The sequence below is a fragment of the Podarcis cretensis genome (genome assembly GCF_951804945.1).
Source record: "Podarcis cretensis genome assembly, chromosome: 12".
Lineage (NCBI taxonomy): Eukaryota > Metazoa > Chordata > Lepidosauria > Squamata > Lacertidae > Podarcis > Podarcis cretensis.
Genome location: NC_137181.1, coordinates 48,481,194 through 48,501,666, shown reverse-complemented (window position 1 = coordinate 48,501,666; position 20,473 = coordinate 48,481,194). Strand labels below are relative to the sequence as shown.

Below are 20,473 nucleotides of genomic sequence, written 5' to 3'. Positions count from 1 at the left end.
TGCAGGGTTCGAAACTCCCATTGTTCTAGGCACATTTTGCAACAGGGAATTTCATTAAGGCGAGCAGTTTCAGAGCTCTGGGCGCAGTACTGCACCTAAGATTTCAGAGTAAAACTGCAGAGTGGAAGGAAGGGAAGACCCTTTTCTGCCTCCCCACTTCCAGCTGAAGACTGGAGAAGAGACCCTCTTAAGAATATTAGGGGGGTGGGCAGGGGAAGGACTAGACCATGTGAAAAATGAACATAATATTTTAGCTGCATTCATTCATTTGCTTTTTTTAAAAAAATACATTTTTATTAAAGTTTTGCATAAACAGATATACATCAAAAGGAAAAATACACAAAAGGTCATAACAATATGGGTACATAGGCTAACAATTCCTTTCTCCCAACTATATATAAAAAAGAATAAAGTAAAATGAAATTGTCAAAAAGGAAAAAAAGAAAGAAGAAAAAAAAACCCCACAATGTTTTGGGCTCAACCGAGCCCTAGACTCCCTTCCACCCTTTTGGTAAGTATCAAATATTTTCCTCTGTTACGTACTTGATTTTTAATCTTTAAGTCTTAAATTCACTCGCTGATAGAATTGTTCTAACCCCGCCAGTTCACTTTATGAATTTGTTCCAATATAATTCCAATATTTACTCCAATTTTTCTGGAATTTCTGTTCATCTTGATCTCGTATTCTGCCTGTTAGTCTATCAAGTTCAGCATAGTTTACCATTTTAATCTGCCAATCATTTATGCTGGGAATGGTTTCCACTTTCCAGTATTGTGCCCACATAATTCTTGCTGCCGTAGTGGCATAAAGAAATATTGTCCTGTCTTCTTTTTTGATTTCTTTACCCATCATTCCCAGCAAAAAGGCTTCAGGTCTTTTGGGAAAAGTATATTTAAATATTTTTTTGAGCTCATTGTAGATTGATTCCCAAAAGCCTTTCGCCTTTTTACATGTCCACCACATATGGTAGAGGTCACCCTCCACCTCACCACATTTCCAGCATTTCTTATCCTTTAATCTATACATTTTGGCCAATTTCACCTGTGTATGGTACCATCTGTATAGCATCTTCCAAACATTCTCTCTCAGTGTCATACAGGCCGTAAACTTTATATTGCTATTCCACAATTCCGACCACCTTTCAAAGTCAATATTATAGCCAAAGTCAATTGCCCATTTAATCATCGCCTCCTTCACCTCCTCGTCTTTTGTATGCCACTCTAGTAACATATCATAGATTCTGGACAAGATTTTGTTTTTACCTTCTATTATCTCTATGTTAAATTTTGATTTTTTATCTTTAAAACCTAGGTTCTTTTTATCCTCTTTTAACAAATCATTCACCTGGTGATATTGCAACCAACCAGTGAATGAACTTTTTATCTCTTCATAGGGTCTAAGTTTAGGCCCTTGTTCTGTTTTTCTTAGAAGTTCTTCATAGGTGGCGTTCTTCTCCTCCGAATTTGTTTTCTTGATCGTTAAGACCTCTATTGGGGATATCCACCAGGGGGTCTTTTTTTCCAGGAGATTTTTATTCCTTTCCCATACCTGGTATATTGGTCCCCTGAAAATATGGTTCATAAAGCTCCTGTGGACTTTCCCATACCAAAGGTACGAATGCCATCCGTACCAATTATTAAAACCCTCCAGGTCCAGTAAGTCTTTATTCTCCAGTTTTATCCAGTCTTTTAACCAAAGTATGCACGCTGCTTCATAATACAAACTCAAATCCGGAAAAGAAAAACCCCCTCTTTCCTTTTTATCTGTCAAAATTTTCATTTTTATCCGTGGTTTTTTCCAGCTTTGTATTCTTGTTATAAAAAATGTGCCTAGACAGTCTCTTGTTGAGCCCGTAACCTCGGTTTCAGGTGCCATTTAGCTCCTAGCTTTCAAATCTCAGCTTCTAACACTGGAGCTAGGTGCTGTGTAACTGACCTTAGACAAGTGGCAGATAGAAGAAACAACACCATCTGTCAGAAGCAAGATTTAAATGCATCTCTCCCCCAACTCTTACTACAGAATCACAGTTACTCTTAAGATAGTGGGGGAGATGTGGGAGCACCCCACTTTAAAAAGGAGAGAGAAAGTGACTCACTGGGGCTGCTGCCTGGAAGTCACTCAGGACCACTGGTTCCCTCACTTACTTCAGGGCAGCAGCCCTGAGCAAGGGAAGGCCAATCTATTTATTTTGCAGCAGCCCGCATAAACATGGTACCTGTATTCATTGATGCATAGAGACTGCCTGACACTTCCCCTATGAAGTTTCTTTGGGAGTTCTCTACTTTAGCCCCCCACTTGTAAAATGGGGTGACAGTAACCTACATCCAGCAAAGTTGTCGTAAACCTAAATGCAATTAAAAACAATCAAGCAAAATGTAATTTTAAAAAAATATCTAAATCATAAGCAGGCAGTGTAAGTAGCAGATGAAAACACAGCCTAGTTCATGAACAAAATAAATCTCAAAACTCCTTTCTTTAAGGCACATGGTTCACAGCTTGCTTGCATACAGAGGGGTAACACTGCCCTCAGAGTTTCACATCGCACTATTTCAACCACAATATAGTAACTAGTTGAAACGTGCTTGAAATGTAATTTTAAGATCTGCTTCTGGTACTTTATCTTGCTGTGATCACTTTCCTCAGGAAAAAGAGCTTTGTTAAATTCTCAACCACTGCGTGTTTCTTGGCTTCCTCCAAAATCACCAACAAAATGTGTTTTTATGGTATCTCTAGTTGGGGATCGGACTCATTTTTACTGAAGGGTGCACCGTTTTTTACTTTAAGGAGAGAATAAACTCCTGACTGTTAAACCTTTGACACATTAGCAACATTTTTATTCCATCCCCTCTGCTGAGAGATTGTCTTGAACCTAAAAAATGCACCCAACTGGGAAATCTCTTCCATACCACCATTAGCCCTGCTCACTTTTGAAGCCTGGGAAATGGGATGTTTCATCTGTGACAATGGAAAGCCTGAAACCGAGAGGAGCGATAACATCTTGAAGCCAGCATCAAGACCTTATATGCACTGCTCAGATAGATAGGAATAAGGTTGCTTTTGCATCTTCAGTCTGCAGCAAAATTCAGCTACATATAAAAGGCAGTTAGCTGGGGATTTCTGATTTTTTTTAAAAAGAACGCAAACTGCATAGCAAACAGGTGATACAATTCCAGAAGGGAATTATTATACCTGTATTTCAGACGTGAATCATAAGAATGGTATACATGGAGTTATACAATAACTTCACTGTTTTGGCAGAGGCTAGCAACACCCTGTCATCTGGCAGAAACTAGGCCGGCAGGATTAGTAGGCCGCTGAATGTTTACATGTCAGCATTTTTAAAATCTAACAAGGTGGAACACATTTTTAGACTCACCAGCAGCTTCCCCCAAGTCCTTTCTAACAAATTAATTGCAAAAATCAAAGCTAACTTTCTTTGAAATGAAGAGATTTAAGAGGAAATTAAAAAGTTGCTACTTTTTGGCACTTATCCAGAGAGTAAATAATACAGTGACTTGGAGTTAAAGGTATACAGCTGCTAAGAAACAGAATGACAGCAAGACAGTCAGTGTAATGTTATGGTTAGAGCACTGGACTTGGACCAGAACCAAATCCTCACTCAAGTTACGAAGCTAACCAGGTTGGGTTTATAGCCCCTGTCTCTCAGCCTAACACTTCTCACAGGGTTGTTGTCAAGAATAAAGGGAGGCTCATATGCCCAAACTCCATGAACAAGAGGCAGAAGATAAGTGTAACAATAATCAAATACACGGGGGAAGAAAGCAGAACTTTTGTTTCTGAAGTGGCTGTCTTCAAGAAATTATGTGCGACACAACAGAAAAAACGTGCGACACAACAGCTGGGAAGGAAATGAGATCGGGGTTGCTGAGACAGCGAGCGATGGGAGGCTTACAGAATCAGAAATCTTGTGGGAACAGTTGCCATTTGGACCCTTTGAAGCTTAGAATCATGGAATCGCAGAGTTGCAAAGGGGATCCTGAGGGACATCTAGCCCAACCCCCCCCCCAATGCAGGAATCTCAACTAAGCTTCTCGACTTACTTCCGAGTTAAGCAAGTACACAAGATCAACATGAAACCCAGCTAGATGGGCGGGGTATAAATAATAAAATTATTACTATTATTATTATTATTATGAAGCCCATTTTGTTTGCTGCTGCCCTTCCTCTACTGTTGATATATTACCATCCAGCCTGCGCTGAGGGTCAGTTTGGGAGAAGTGGACAGCCTTTTATGGACATTTCGGTTATCGCCCCAGTTGTGGTTTGGGCCTGTTAGCCCACAACAGAAAGGGATGAGCAGCTGATTCTGAGTATTTTATACGCCTAGGGAGCAGGGTGGGCTGGCTGCCAGAGAATGCCTTTAGTTTGCATCTTCTCCTTTGCCCTGCCAAAAAGCAAAACAAAACAAAACAAAAAGCCAAAAAAGGTATACCTCACCCTGCCCCACACTCTTTGTTTACTGTTTCCTAGGACAGATCTCAAGGAGACACGAAAAACACTTATTTTTCTTTTTCAACCCCCGTCAGCTGCGCCTGTTACACAACCGACTGGATCCTCTCCCACGGGAGTTATAAATAAAAGGCATCGCATCCCCGACCCACTTTGGGAGGGTTCAAACACAATCGAAGTCATTTCATCGCTAATAAGATTGTGATGATTATTATTATTATTATCATTCTTATTATTTTCCCCAGGAACTCGAAGGGAAAGAAAAGGCAGGAAGGCAGATCAGCTGCTTTTAAGATTAAAAAAATAAATAAATAAAAAGAGATTGTCGTGAAATTATTGGATTATTCCCCCCCCCCCTTTTCACTTCAGCTTATTATCAAAGTGACATCCTTTTCTCGCTAGGGGAGAAGAGACATAACCCTTTTCCAGGAGGCTGGCGAAAGAGCAGCATAAGCAACAAGTGGAAATAAAAAATAAAAAGTTTTTGGTTTTAAAGTTACCCTCACCACCCCCCAATATACATATATATATATATATATTTTTTCCTGCGCTGACCAATGGGCCTGACAAGACGACGGAAATACAAAGGCAGCCAAGGCCGCCCGGGCAAAGCGGGGAAAGGGGAGAGACGCACCGCGACCCTGTCAGAAAGAACAAAGTACGTTACCTCGAACGTAAGGCGGCCATGACATAGGGAGACGCTCCTTGGCGTTTTCCTACAACTCCCATGATTCCCCGGAGGCCTGCAAACTCCCATGATGCCTCTCGGCTGCCCTCATGTTGTTGTTGTTGTTGTTGTTGTTTTTAATTTAACCCTTTCACCGCACCGCATTTTTTAACTTTTTTATTTTTTATTTGATTTTATTTTCAATGCAAAATTACAACAAAAATTACAAGCATTGAGTCCGAAATAAAACTATACAAACAAGAAAGAAAGAAAGAAAGAAAGAAAAACACAAAAAACAAGGGGGGGGGGGAAAGCACACATCTACAAATAAAACCATATCTTCATTCTAATCTAGTCATTATATATATTACACACACACACACACACACACACACATTGACTTCCTTCCTTTGTTCTAAGACCTCAAAAATTTTACTCTTTCTAAATTGTTGTGTCTAATGTAGATTACCTCTATCTTTATACTTTTTACATCATTTTTTTCTTTTTCTTTAACCCTGCAAAGCATCATTCATTACATACCGATATGCTTACTCCAGAAAAAATGTTTTTTTTTATATACTCTTTAGCGCATTCCCATTCTTTTAATAATTTCTGGTCCGATTGTCCTCTTATGAATGCTGTGAGCCTTGCCAGATTTATATATTCTGACAACCGTTTATATATTTTTATATATACCTAACAACCAAAGGAAAGTATTCATTTATGCAACGACAGCTGCCAGGATGCTTATAGCAAAAAACTGGAAAGGAAAAAAAATTCCATCAATAAAAGAATGGCAAATTAAATTTTGTGAATGCATTTGCTGATGTTTAATATCCCGCCGCCCTTCCCTCGCAGACAAGAGTTTTTGAGACTGTATAGAAGGCAACGGAAGGATTTGTTTGTTGCTGTAGTACAGGCTTGCCAGTGCAACCTTAAACGTTTCTGTTCAGTAGCAAGTCCCCTTTTGAGTACAGCTTTGCTCCCATCATGATGGCATAGGGCTGCGTTTGGACTACAACTCCCATCATCCCTGGCTAGTAGGAGCGGTGGTCAGGGATGATGGGAACTGTAGTCCACCCCCCCCCCAAAAAAAAACTGCTGGAGACCCAAGTTTGCTAAGCCCTGGCTTATGGGTGCAAAGGTGTAAAAGAGCCACATGCGGTTCCGGAGCCACGGATTGCAGACCCCTGGACTAGGCCAAGGTGAACATTGTGGCGACTGGGAATTTGAACTTGGGTCTCCTATTTTGACAGGCTTGTGTTAAGCGTTGTTACGTAAAATTGAAATCTGCAGGTAAAACCTTGGGATATGTTTATTTTTTCTATGACTTGACAAAGAGTTTATTTCATTCATCTCTGACTGAGGAATATACATGTAGTTCAGTATAGGCCAGTAATGCATCAAGTTCCATGTCTTGACTGTTCTCTTTTAACCATGCATCTGTGATAGGAATTTTGAGGTCTTAGATATATGGAAATGTTCATAAGTGTACCAACCAAGCACATACATAGATCAGCACAGGAAGACCGACCTGGAACCATTTTGATTCCTAAACTGAGCAAATGTTTTCTCTGCAAGGTCAAAGTAGGAAACCTCCTCATTGTCTCTTTCCTCACAAATCCTGTCTTAAGGGCACATTTAAGATATGAATAGGGTGTGAGCCTGTGACCTGGCCCAGGAACTAAGTATTTATCATTACAAAAGACTGGCCAGGCTACCCAGGGAATCCAATCAAGTAACCTGCCATACAGGAGATAAACAACGACAGGAGAAAAACAACATTCAAATTTCTGTTTTAAGACCGCCTTTTCTGTGATGTAGGTATGATGTATCTGAGGGGTGGTCTTAGGTTACACCCCTTCTGTGATGTATGTATGATGTTTCCGGGGGTGGTCTTGATCTACAGGGTGGCAATTTCAAAAGTCTTTATAAAGCCTTGCGCGCCATTTTTCTGGTTTCCTCCTCTCTTCTGCGGGTGAGGGGAGAACCCTGTTGCAACAGATCAGTAAAGATCAAGCTTACTAGCTGCTTTGCTTCTTAATATTCTCTGGTTGGCCTCTGTTATTTTCTCCTACCAATAGGGAACCTATGTAAGGACTCTATATGGGCTCTTGGATACCCCATAAGGGGAAAGGGCAATTATTGTTTACTACACATCAAGACAAAATAAAACCTGTCTAACACTTCCTGTGACTTATTCTCACTTTGTGTTGTCCAGTTTGGGGTGTGGGCTGCCCAGTTCTTCTTTTCTTTTGACTTCTCTTTTTCTTTTCTCCCTTTCAGTCATGGCAGTTTCAGGTAAACTTGATGCTATTGTTACTGCTGTTTGGCCAGGAAAAGTCCCTCCCGTCACCTCCAGAGTGTCTTATTCAAGTTAATAGGACAGCCCTGCCCTTTTCCAAGGTTACTTTCATTGCAAAGCTTTCAGTGAAGGCTGAAGAAGCTTCAGATATACATATGGCTTTTGACATTTGAGGTGTATATTTTTAGCACCCACCTTCGTTCTTTTAAAAGTTTGAATAGTTTTGTTTTGCAAATTTCAGCCAACAGTCACAGATCTCTCTCGTATCATTGCTACAGTACATGCTTGGAAAGAAGTGATAAGCATTAAAATCCAGTTGGGTTGTGGGAGGCTGTGGATTCTCAAGAAAAATGTTTATGAAAACTAGGAACGGAAACCATACGGTATCAAGTTGATAAGATGTACTGTGGTCCCTCACCACACGTGCTGCATCTCCTTGACCATCTTAACATCTTGTGGTGAGCAGTCACAGACTTTTGCTTTGCTTTTCAACTAGCAGAAGCAATCCTCAGGTCGTTTACTAGTATTTTCCTGAGTTTAAAACATGTATCCAGAGTTTAAGGAGAAAACTTGTACACTGGTACCTCAGGTTACATATGCTTCAGGTTACATATGCTTCAGGTTACACACTCCGCTAACCCAGAAATAGTGCTTCAGGTTAAGAACTTTGCTTCAGGATGAGAACAGAAATTGTGCTCTGGTGGCGCGGCAGCAGCAGGAGACCCCATTAGCTAAAGTGGTGCTTCAGGTTAAGAACAGTTTTAGGGTAAGTACAGACCTCCGGAACGAATTAAGTACTTAACCCAAGGTACCACTCTTTTCATGTACTGCTGCTGTAGGGAATGCACTAGCAAAGCAGACCACTTTGCCCACTGGGGGTGGGGTGTTAACTTTGACAGCTGGGCAGAACCGCCCACGTATCAGTCACCTCCCATGATGGCAGATGATTGACAGATGGGTTGTCCTGCCCACCTGTCAAAGTTGGCCTGCAGCGATACTGATCTCATACCCTCCAACATTTCTCCGATGAAAATAGGGACGTCCCATTCCATAAAGATAATTTTACTATTTATACCACACACATCTTACTGGGTTGCCCCAGCCACTCCAGACAGCTTCCAACATGTATAAAAAGTAGTAAAAAATTAAACATTTTTTTAAAAAAGCTTCCCTATACAGGATTGCCTTCAGGTGGCTGGGGGGGGTGCAGATAACGCCATACCCTCCAACTTTTTCCCAATGAAAATAGGGACACCCTAAGGAAAAGTGGGACAATCCAGGATCAAGTCAGAAACCAGGATGGCTTCTCTAAATCAGGACATCCCTGGAAAATAGAGACACTTGGAGAGTCTGTGATCTGGCCCAGTGGACGAAAACCGTTCTCCACACCAGACCCACCAGAAACCAGGATGGCTTTTCTAAATCAGGGACATCCCTGAAAAATAGAGACACTTGGAGAGTCTGTGATCTGGCCCAGTGGACAAAAACCGTTCTCCACACCAGACCCATTTGGGTCTGGTTTTGGGATGGAATTGGTCTTGGTTGCCTTATGAATTACCTTTATTGGAAATGTAAGCAAGGAGTATGGTCCTGATCCTCTTGCTCAATTTCACAATGGCTTTTGATACCATTGGTATCCTCCTGGATCAGATCTATGGAATGGGAGTTGTGGACACTGTTGTGGAGTTGTGGGCACTGAAAGACTGTTTCAACTTGTGTCTGCAGGGCAGATTTCAGAGAGTAGTGTTGGGTGACTGTACCTCAGCAGTTATACAGTACAGTGGTACCTCAGGTTACAGACGCTTCAGGTTACAGACGCTTCAGGTTACAGACTCCGCTAACCCAGAAATAGTGCCTCGGATTAAGAACTTTGCTTCAGGATGAGAACAGAAATTGTGTAATGGCGGCAGCGGGAGGCCCCATTAGCTAAAGTGGTACCTCAGGTTAAGAACAGTTTGAGGTTAAGAACGGACCTCCGGAACGAATTAAGTTCTTAACCAGAGGTACCACTGTATAGGATACCGCCATAGGATACTGTTTTGTCCAATGCAATTTAGCATCTATATGAAGGCACTGTTAGAGGTAATGAGGAGATTTAGACTGAGATGTCATAAAGAAGCTGATGGCAGCTCTGTTTCTCAGAGCTAGTTACTTACACCTAGTTACATCTCTGTCAAGGGTGCATGACATGAAGGGGCTGGAACACCAGGTATGTTCATTCCTGGAAAGAAATGACTTGGCCACTGTAACCAACGCACTGATAACCTCCAGGTTTGACTACTGTTATTCACTATGTGTTGGGCTGCCCTTAAGGTTGACTTGGAGGCTGCAGGTGGTGCAGAACACAGTAGCGAGCTGGGACATCTGGCCATGCATGCAACATCTGAGAGGAAACACATGCATGCATGGCTGAACACATGGCTGAAAGTTTGCTACTGAACCAGGCTTAAGGTGTTTTTATTAACATACAGTGATACCTCGGGTTAAGTACTTAATTCGTTCCGGAGGTCCGTACTTAACCTGAAACTATACTTAGCCTGAAGCACCACTTTAGCTAATGGGGCCTCCTGCTGCTGCCGTGCCGCCGAAGCACGATTTCTGTTCTCATCCTGGAGCAAAGTTCTTAACCTGAAGCACTATTTTTTGGTTAGCGGAGTCTGTAACCTGAAGTGTATGTAACCTGAAGCGTATGTAACCCGAGGTACCACTGTATAAAGTTCTAAAGAACTTGGGATCAGATTACCTGAAAGAACACAGGCCTGCTAGATCACTATGATCTTCTGAGGATTCCCTTTTTTGTTTATTGCTACCCTGAACAATTTGGTTATAATCAACAAACCCAGCCACCTCACGGTCCACTTGCAACTTCAGGTCATTTACAAATGTTTAAAAGCACAGACCCCAATGCCAGTCCTTGGGGGACCCCACTTTTCATATCCCTCCGTTGAACTGTTCAGCTACTACACTTCTTCCTGTTCTATAACCCAGGGCCGGCCTACCCATGAGGCAAGGTCAGAGAACTGCCTCAGGTGGCAGTATCCACAGGGACAGCAGATTCTCCAAGGAATTCATCATCTGCTACTGCTGCTGTCTTGGGAGGATTAGCTCTAAGATAATTAAACTATTTGGGGACATAAAAATAAAAAAATAAAAAATTGTCCAGTAGCACCTTATAGACCAACTAAGTTTGGTTTGGTATAAGCTTTTGTGTGCATGCACACTTCTGCATATGCACACGAAAGCTTATACCAGAACAAACTTAGTTGGTCTATAAGGTGCTACTGGAAAATTTTTTATTTTTTTATTTTTATTTTGACTGTGTCAGACCAACACGGCTACCTACCTGAATCTGTTTGGGGATATGTTGACTGGCAGTACCTGTGACCAGAGCCCATGTCCAAGCATAAAATGCCGCTCAAAAACCACATCTTCAGTTTTCAAAAACACTTTATTAGGAACAGAAAAAAAAAAACCCAAAACAATGCAATTTTTAAAATAATGCTATTTTCCCTTACTTGTTCATTGTACTTATGGAGTATGCATTTTAAACCCTTTTCATTATGGAAACTGCGAAGGTTATTATTATTATTTTTTATAATATTTATTAAATTTTAGTATAACAATAAAATACATAGGTAATAACACAATCTTTTCCGAAATCCACATTTCATATTCATCTTTGGACTTCCTCACAACCCTTGTTCCTGCTTTCTAAGCTCATAAATTTTACCAGCAAATTATTAACTTGGTTTAATTCATATAATATAATTTTTCAATATTAATATCTCAGATTTTAAAATTTAACATACTCTTATTGACACTTAATTATAAAATGTTACTTATCCAAAATTTATCTTTTCATCTTCCAATTAAATTTAAATTTGTATTCTTTATAATTAGTTTGTTGAAGCCATGTTTTTGGTAATCTTACATCTTTCTTAACAATCATACAAGTTACAATATTTTTGTAGATAGTCCTTGAATTTCTTCCAATCTTCCTCCACCTGGAAACTGCGAAGGTTAAAATGCCTTAAATCGGAACTGACAGCTTTCTACAATTATCAGACATTCATAATGCAAAAGTACAGATCATATATATATATATATATATATATATATATATATATATATATGAAGGTTTCGTAGCAACTCTATATATGCTGTATCACTGTAGAACTAAACAAGTTTTGAGAGGTTATATTGTGGAAGGGTTTGCCACCATTTCAAGTGAACCCAAAGAGGGACATATTTCAACCACTGTGCTGCAAATTAGTAGTTGGTTTTCTTAATGGTGAAACCCTTACCCTTATCCTAACTCTGAATGAAAACTTCAGCCTGCATTTGGAAAACAAAAAACTGCCTTATGCTGAGTTGGACATTCGGTCTTTCTCTTTAGCTCAGCTTTGTCTGCATTAACAGAAAGGACTTCTCCAGACAGTGGTCTTCTTACCAGCCCTGCCTGAAAAAGCCAGGGACTGAACATGAAACCTTTTGCATGTAAAACATTTGCTTCTACTACTGAACTATAGCACTTTTCCTTCAAATTTGTCCATGTATAACAGCACATAGACAAAACTCTGCTCTTCCTAATTTCTGCATGCAAGATTTGAATTCATGTCCGGGAGTTTCCATGTGTTTGTAGCTATGTTGGGTCAAATATGCAATTGCATATGGCTGTTTATTGTGGGATGGGAGCTCCTCGTGTATGCAAGTTTTTGCAGGTTCCTTGGCATCAAAATGGCAACCTGCATCTCCTCCCCACCACTATTTCACCTGGATTTAGCCTTTTTGAGAACCCCCCCCCATTAGTTAAAAAATAGCAACACATGTTGTGGCCATTCATCTATTTGTTAGGCTGGCTGGGTCAATGAGACTCTCCCTTTTTCAGGCCGCCTTTGCTTCAGTACATTGATGCATCCTCATAGGGGCTCATGTGAGAATGAGCTCTGGGGCTGGAAGGTGGGATCCTGCTGTGGCAAGGGGAATAATGCTTGTACAGGAGTTTCAGGTGCCTTCTGAATTTCACTCCGACGAAGACGTAGAGCACCGGGTTGAGGCAGCAGTGGCCATAGGCTATTTTGCGGCTGATGTCGAAAGCAAAGAAAACTTGCCTGTACTGTTCGCAGGGTAGGACAATGTGCTGCTGAAAGGACAAAACGTACACAGAACCAAGCACGTTAAAAGGTGCCCAGCTCAGGAAAAAGACCAGCACTATAGCAAATATGAGCCTTACGGTCCGGTGCCTCCTTTGAGACCGCTGCCGAAGCAGGATCTTCAGCATCCTTATGTAACAAAATGCAATGATCGCGAAGGAAAATAGGAAGAAGGCAGATTGCTGGCCCAATTCCACCAGCTTCCAAATAGATTCCCCTTCGTAGTCGCAGTACTGTACGCCATTGTGAGGTATTACACGGGTAAAAATAATCTCAGGAACCACAACTAACACGCTGCACACCCAAATGGCCAAACTCAACAGTTTTCCGCACCTTTTCGTCTGAGTTCTCAGTGATGACAAGGGATCCACCACAGCCAGGTACCGGAGGACTGTCATTATGGTCAGGAAGATGGCACCACCATAGTAGCTGACAGAGAAAATGGCGGTCACAGCTTTGCAGAGGAAATCGCCAAAAATCCATCCGTAATAATTGTACACAATCCAGAAAGGGAGCGTGCAAGAGAAAGTCAAGTCAGTGATGCAAAGGTTCACGATGAAGAGGTTTGTTAAGGAGGTGAGGCTTTCGTATTTCATTACGACGCACAAGACAAGGCTATTTCCTAGCAGGCTGAGGAGAAAAATGAGAGAATACAGGATGCTGGTAAAGATATTCGTAATTGTGGAAACAGACCCCATCTCGCACACATTAGACTCGACTGAAGGATAATTTGCTGGATCATAATCTAGGGTTGCCTCAAGCATATAGTCCGTCGGTTCCATCTTCTGGGTGGGCTTGTCCACTTCTGAAGCTGTGGATAAAACCCCCTCCAAGCAAGGAACCTGCACTGAGGTCAGTGGAAAACTGAAAAAGAAATCAGGACACCAGAAACAAATATACAAACTTCAAAACAGGTAGTGAAACTTAATCGGTTCTGCTATTGTACCAAATTAGCTGTACTAAATATACTTCTTTTAAATTAGTCTGGATGGTGGTGGTGGTAAATAAAGTGTTTGTATTTATTATTGTAGTACAGTGGTACATTGGTTCTCGAACTTAATCCATTCTGGGAGTTTGTTCAACTCCCAAAACCATTCAAAAACCAAGGCACAGCTTCTGATTGGCTGCAGGAGCTTCCTGCACTCAATCGGAAACCGTGTCGGACGATCGGCTTCCGAAAAACATCCACAAATCAGAACACTTACATCCGGGTTTGCGGCGTTCGGGAGTCAAGCCGTTTGAGTTCCAAGGTACCACTGTATATACTTTATGTCTTTCATAGTATTTCAAAGCAATGCTTTTAAAATTGCATTTCAGGGAAATTTGGGATTCTTTGGGAGCTTAGCAGGGATTCCTCAATAAGAAGAATAATATTGGGCAAGCATGCTGTCCCTTGTTTTGGGTAGTCTAACATTACAGCACCATGAAAATATCAGATTCTATATGTCTGACATTAACCCAGTAGTAACTGCAAGGGTGGCTGAGTTTTTGTCAATAGTATCTCTGAGAGTGACGAATGGCACTATTTAGCGGGAAGAAATTCCAATGAAAATCCTCACTATTACATATTTTACATGTTTATTTGTATATATTTTAAATTTTTTATATATGGATGTTTTACGATGGCCTATACTTGCAATGCCCAAGAAAAGTTTGGTGAAGAGGAAAAAAGAATAATATTGGGCAAGTTTTCATTTTCTCTCCTCGCTGTTATCCGTCTCAAGATATCAAGTCTGTCATTCATAAGAGACACCCACAAATTCATCACTGCTTTGTGACAGCACCCTTCAAGTTTAAAGAAACTTGGAAGTAAATTATGTCTTTCCCTATAAGTAAGGAGTTCCCACACAAGTTCCACCATGCTCCACTTCAGAAGTCAAGGACCCCTTTTACTATTTATCGGGAGAGTGGCTGAAGTCGTCCTGTTGCAGCCTTAGGTTCCTTATCTTCTGTCCTAATTGTAGGATGGCCATGCACCCTACTTTACAAAATAAATTCCTTTTTGAAGGGCTGCCCAGGCCAAATCCAGTCTAAAGAAATCAATAAAAAAGGGAGAGCAGAGCCCTTAAAGTTGTTCATCAACCATAAAATAGGAAGCACACAGAGCAGACACACAATCTTCCCCATTATGATAAGTTTTATTATATATTTCTTTTTGAACTGTAATAATTATTTCTAAATTTGCATCTCTTGATATAAATGAGCAGATGCAAATGTTATGCGATTTGGTGCACTACTTTATCCTCATTGGTGATGTATTTCCTCCTTTATTACAAAGGAGCCATGCCACTCAGAGATTTTTGTTGTTGTTTAGTTGTTTAGTCGTGTCCGACTCTTCATGACCCCATGGCACTCCTGTCTTCCACTGTCCATTCTTCGGCGATCAGCCTTCTTTATGGTCCAGCTCTTACTTCCATACATCACTACTGGGAAAACCATAGCTTTAACTATACGGACCTTTGTTGGCAAGGTGATGTCTCTGCTTTTTAAGACGCTGTCTAGGTTTGTCATTGCTTTTCTCCCAAGGAGCAGGCGTCTTTTAATTTTGTGACTGCTGTCACCATCTGCAGTGATCATGGAGCCCAAGAAAGTAAAATCTCTCACTGCCTCCATTCTTTCGGCTTCTGTTTGCCAGGAGGTGATGGGCCCAGTGGCCATGATCTTCGTTTGCTCTTGGTAGGCCCCTGCAAAAGCTACCGAGGTGCTGGCTCCATGTTTTGGAGATCTCTTGGGCAAGACACCATCACAATCATAGTCTCCAGTTGCTCCTCTTGTTCCTCATTGTTGCTGCCACCTGCTTGCTGTCTTGCTAGGCAAAGAGCCAATGAGCATGCAGACAGTGACATTGACTGCTCCTTCTTCTCACTAGCATCATTGCCCGGGTCAGCAGCAAAGGTGAGGGACCAAGCAGGTTGCAATGGTGAAGAAGAGAAGCGGGTCCAAGTGGGCACTTGCCAGTGGGGCCCCTACTGTGGTGTGGGCCCTTGGCAGATGACCAACCACTCTGACCCTTGAGGCCATCCTGTGCTCCTGCAGGAGGGGGACACTGCCAACCCCTGGAGCCTCACAGCCCTCTTCATCTGCTCTCTCCAGGTGTGAAAGCAGAGATGAAGAGTGAGGAGAATGAGCTGCATCCTCCGCTCTCCCTATGCACAGTTGTGCAGATTGGGCCCAGGGGTAGCAGGGCTGCCTGGCACCTTGCTCGCTATGCCACCATGACACCTTAAGAGTATGAAGCTAATGGGTTGGTCTCCAGTATACTTCAGAGCCATCCTCGTGTCCCTGGCTAGAGGGCGTCATTGCTGCTATTGGCTCTGCAGATGACTTAAGAGGTTGACAGGGCTCCCATACGGCTTCAAATCTGGGCTGGCTCCCCTATTTAAGCTGATATTAGACTGCCCTGCCCTCACCAGCCCTGAGAGTAGATGTGTGAAAACTGGAGTGGCTGTGTCTCTGAGTAAGCCTGTTAGCCAGGCCCCAATGGAGATGACTATAATTAAGCGATGTGTAAATTGTAAGGGGGGGGGGTGCTGACCACACTGGAAGCCCTGGTGAGTGGCACCTCCTGGGAGGGGGCAGAGCGCAGACAAAGTAGATGTCAATTCCAGGGAGCCCTGCTAGAATGCATAAGCTTCAGCAATTGCCTGAGAATTCAGAATATTATTGCCTGGTGCTATCTCTGAGTGCCTGTTGTTTTTGTCCATGGAGTTTTCTTGGCAGGGATACTAGAGTGGCTTGCCGGTTCCTGCTCCAGGTGGATCACATTTGGTCAAAACTCTCCACTACGACCTGTCCATCTTGGGTGGCACTGCACGGCATAGCTCATAGCTTCTCTGAGTTATTCAAGCCCCTTCACCATGGCAAGGCAGTGATCCACGAAGGGGAAGTGAGAGCTGGACCATGAAGAAGCCTGATCGCCAAAGAATTGATACTTCTGAATTATGGTGCTGGAGGAGACCCTTGAGAGTCCCATGGACTGCAAGAAGATCAAACCTCTCCATTCTGAAGGAAATCAGCCCTGAGTGCTCACTGGAAGGACAGATCCTGAAGCTGAGGCTCCAATACTTTGGCCACCTCATGAGACGAGAAGACTCCCTGGAAAAGACCCTGATGTTGGGAAAGATGGAGGGCACACGGAGAAGGGGACGTCAGAGGATGAGATGGTTGGACAGTGTTCTCGAAGCTACCAGCATGAGTTTGACCAAACTGCGGGAGGCAGTGGAAAACAGGAGTGCCTGGCGTGCTCTGGTCCATGGGGTCACGAAGAGTCGGACACGACTAAATGACTAAACAACAACAAACCAAGAGCAACACTTTCCAGAGGCAATTGCTGCTGGTGATGCACATTTTTTGGCCTACCTCCTACCTCCAACCTTGGCCTCCATTCTTACACTCCACCACATGAGGGGTGACTCTGGTCCCTCTCCCCTGTGCTTGTGTGTGTTTTTAACATTGCTAATCCTCTTGCTGACATAACACGGCATTTGGCTCCAGGAAGACTATCCAAAGACTCAGGCACTAACTGGCATGATCTATGGAGAAGCAGAATCACCACCATGGTGACCACAGGGGATAGCACTACAAAAACAGAATGTAGGTACAAGCAGAAGTAATTTCCACATGAGTCAGTTTAGAAAGAACCGAAGAAGTTAAGAACAGAAACCAATGAAATAGATAGGGCCAAGATAGCTGATTTCAAGATGAGTCAGTTTCAAAGGAATTGAAGAAGTTACAGAAAGCAAGCCACATAACCGCAGAAAATAGAAAGGAACAAGATACAGCACATACAATGCATCCACGAAATGGGGAAACGTATAGATCTAGTTGTGCATCTGATTGTTTAAAGAAAGGCCTTGTCGTAATAATAATGTTATGAGTTGGGGGTGCTAGACTTGCCCTAAACTCCTGGGACCAGTGGGCGCTAGAATTTAATTAAGATCAGAGCGTCAAAACTGTGCTAGAGCTGTGTGTATTTAAGCTGTGTACAAGATGCTTCTGATCAGCATGTTTAAAAAGCTAATTAAGCTAGGATTAGCCTCATGCTGTGATAACAATAATAGTAATTTATTATTTATACCCTGCCCATCTGGCTGGGTTTCCCCAGCCACTCTGGGCAGCTCCCAACAGAATATTAAAAACACAATAAAACATCAAACATTAAAAACTTCCCTAAACAGGTCTGCCTTCATATGTCTTCTAAAAGTAGGATAGTTGTTTATTTCCTTGACATCTGATGGGAGAACGTTCCACAGGGCGGGCGCCACTACCAAGAAAGTTCTCTGCCTGGTTCCCTGTAGCCTCACTTCTCACAATGAGGGAACCGCCAGAAGGCCCTCGGAGCTGGACCTCAGTGTCCTGGCTGAATGATGGGGGTGGAGATGCTCCTTCAGGTATACCTGGCGGAGGCCGTTTAGGGCTTGAAAGGTCAGCACCAACACTTTGAATTGTGCTTGGAAACGTACTGGGAGCCAATGTAGGTCTTTCAGGACTGGTGTTATATGGTCTCAGCGGCTGTTCCCAGTCACCAGTCTAGCTGTGAGGTGATAGCTTGGGGGTAATGAGCCATTAAGGGTACAAAGCATCAAAGGAACTCATGTAACATTTGTTTTCCATGTTGCCTCCCATATTTTTAAAGACCTGACTAGTCTTTTACAGACTTGAAGCTCAGTCGCAGGGGCAGTCTATCCAGCGTTGACTGGCAAATGGCTGTTTCACTGCTGGTCTGTGGAGTGATTTCACAATGCCCTATGAGGACCAGCCCAAGGCAATTTACTGCCCGAGGCAAAGAAAAAGAGGGCGAATGCTTGCCCTGCATTTGCTGGTTTCTCTGTCTTGCTCTGCAGCCCTCCCACCCCCTGCACTCCCTGACATTTGGCCCAAAGGCTGTTGTTTGGCCTACCTGTGCCCACCTGCCCATATACAACGTCAAGCATGGGGCACATAAAGACACAGCTGGGCATAAATTGGGTTTGCAGGCCCTGCCAATCAGCTAAGTGGCAGGAACTGCAAAGGTTCCCAGTCAGTATTTTGGAAGCCCCAGTCACCTACTGATGGCCAAGGCATCTCTGCACAGCACTCTATAAAAACAAGTCACCCAACATCACATGATGTCATGTGACTGACAGGAGAGCAGCCCCACCCACCTGTCAAACTTGGTCACTGGACTTTGGGAGGCGGGGGGAGGAGATGGTGATCCAGTCCTCTGGTCAGATGCAGTTCCCTACCCCTATAGCAAGGAAGTTATTTCCTGCCTTAAAAAATAAATATTGCACCAAAGCACAAAACTCAAAATAAGAAAGAGATTTTAAAAAAAGAAGAAGCAAGCAAGTGGCAGGCTTGCTTTCTGATGTTCCAAAAAGGAAACAAATACAGAAAAGTCACATTTCAGAAATACCAGCAGCTGGGGGGAATTATTTCAGGAATTGACTACCTAAAGTACTGGTTTCAGTTTTGCTCTTCATCATAAGAAGCATAAACCACTTTATTCTCGCCCAGCAGAGAGGTTTGTGGAATGAAAATTGTAGTCCGAAGCAAACATTTACTTCTGGGTAAACATACTCATGATGTTGAGCACGGAGAGGGAGCAAGGTTTTTGGGTGACTATATTGCTTTATTACATATCATGATGCAGAACCACAATTTTAATTTTGCATCCTATTGATTTTATTCATTTACTTACGTTATTTATGCCCTGCTTTTTAAGGCGAGCCTCCACAAAGAGGCTTACAATATCTTAATGAATACAAAATATAATTTGTCAGGGAGATCCAATCTTTCAGTCGGGAGCATTAGAGCAAAGTGACAGATCCAAAGACCTGCCACTCTTGACAAGCAGGGTGCAAGATTGGAGTGCAAGATTGAGGTGGAGTCTGGAGAGAGGAAGAGAAATTCAATTCAGTTGTATATAAAGACAAAGTCATCGGATTTGCCCTTCCCAAAACAGTCTGCAAACCAAAGCCCAGCCATCTGTCAAAAATAACACTTCTTCAAATTTTGCAGCGTAGTTCTCTTGTCAAGTAATGTGTAAAGGAACGCATATACTACATGCTGAAAATGGAACTAGCATTAAAATGCATTACAGTAGGGAAACTTCTAGGCAAAGATGAGCATATTAGGGGAAATTGTATACTGGGGAAAATTCTGTCCCGAATGCTGATGACGTTCCATGATGTGCTGGTTTTTTTAAAAAGCAAACTAATGTGGAAATGGGACGCGGGTGCCACTGTGGGTTAAACCACAGAGCCTAGGACTTGCTGATCAGAAGGCTGGCAGTTTAAATCCCTGCAACAGGGTGAGCTCCTGTTGCTCGGTCCCTGCTCCTGCCAACCTAGCAGTTTAAAAGCATGTCAAAGTGCAAGTAGATAAATAGGTACCGCTCTGGCAGGAAGGTAAACGGCATTTCCGTGCGCTGCTCTGGTTTGCCAGAAGCGGCTTAGTCATGCTGGCCACATGACCCGGAAGCTGTACGCCGGCTCCCTCGGCCAATAAAGCGAGATGAGTGCCGCAACCCCAGAATCGGTCACGACTGGACCTAAAGGGTCAGGGGTCCCTTTACCTTTACCTTTAATGTGGAAATATGGAGAAACTGAGAAAAATTAAATGGACAGATTCATGCATCCCTGGATAGAGATGGCTGACTTCTTTCCATCCTGTTTTGCTGAACCAGCTCTTGGCTAGCATAGCAGAGAAACCCAAGTTTCAGGCTCCTTTGAGGAACCATGATGTTTTGGGTCTAGCTCCATTTTGGGGTTCTCTGGTGTAGGTCCCACCAGTAGCTTTCCACCTGCAGAGGTCCACCACCATGAGCGGTTATTCTTTTGACCAGCAGAGTCTGGCAAAGAGACACCTATATGCCACCTACACACACACACACACAC

At 42.7% G+C, this 20,473-nt stretch overlaps 2 protein-coding genes and 1 pseudogene across 6 annotated transcripts in view; 1 reads left to right on the top strand and 2 right to left on the bottom strand.

The window, feature by feature from the left end:
• Positions 1 to 5,233, bottom strand: part of FYCO1 (FYVE and coiled-coil domain autophagy adaptor 1) — a 62,494-nt gene extending 57,261 nt beyond the window's left edge. For 3 of the 4 annotated variants that reach the window (XR_013831980.1, XM_079947154.1, XM_079947156.1), the window contains exon 1: positions 5,139 to 5,233. The gene's annotated coding sequence lies outside the window, so the exon portion shown is untranslated. The remainder of the gene's footprint in view (positions 1 to 5,138) is intronic. The other variant, XM_079947155.1, reaches the window with a different exon arrangement.
• Positions 1 to 20,473, top strand: part of LOC307199485 (C-C chemokine receptor type 5 pseudogene) — a 125,513-nt pseudogene that overhangs the window by 58,834 nt on the left and 46,206 nt on the right. The gene's annotated exons all lie outside the window — the stretch shown is intronic.
• XCR1 (X-C motif chemokine receptor 1) lies at positions 12,272 to 18,903 on the bottom strand. The gene is made up of 2 exons (XM_079947728.1): positions 18,740 to 18,903; positions 12,272 to 13,460 (listed from the first exon to the last, which is right to left on the bottom strand). Exon 2 carries the CDS (start codon positions 13,376 to 13,378, stop codon positions 12,344 to 12,346), a length of 1,035 nt encoding a protein of 344 aa, XP_079803854.1. The 5' UTR covers positions 13,379 to 13,460; positions 18,740 to 18,903; the 3' UTR covers positions 12,272 to 12,343.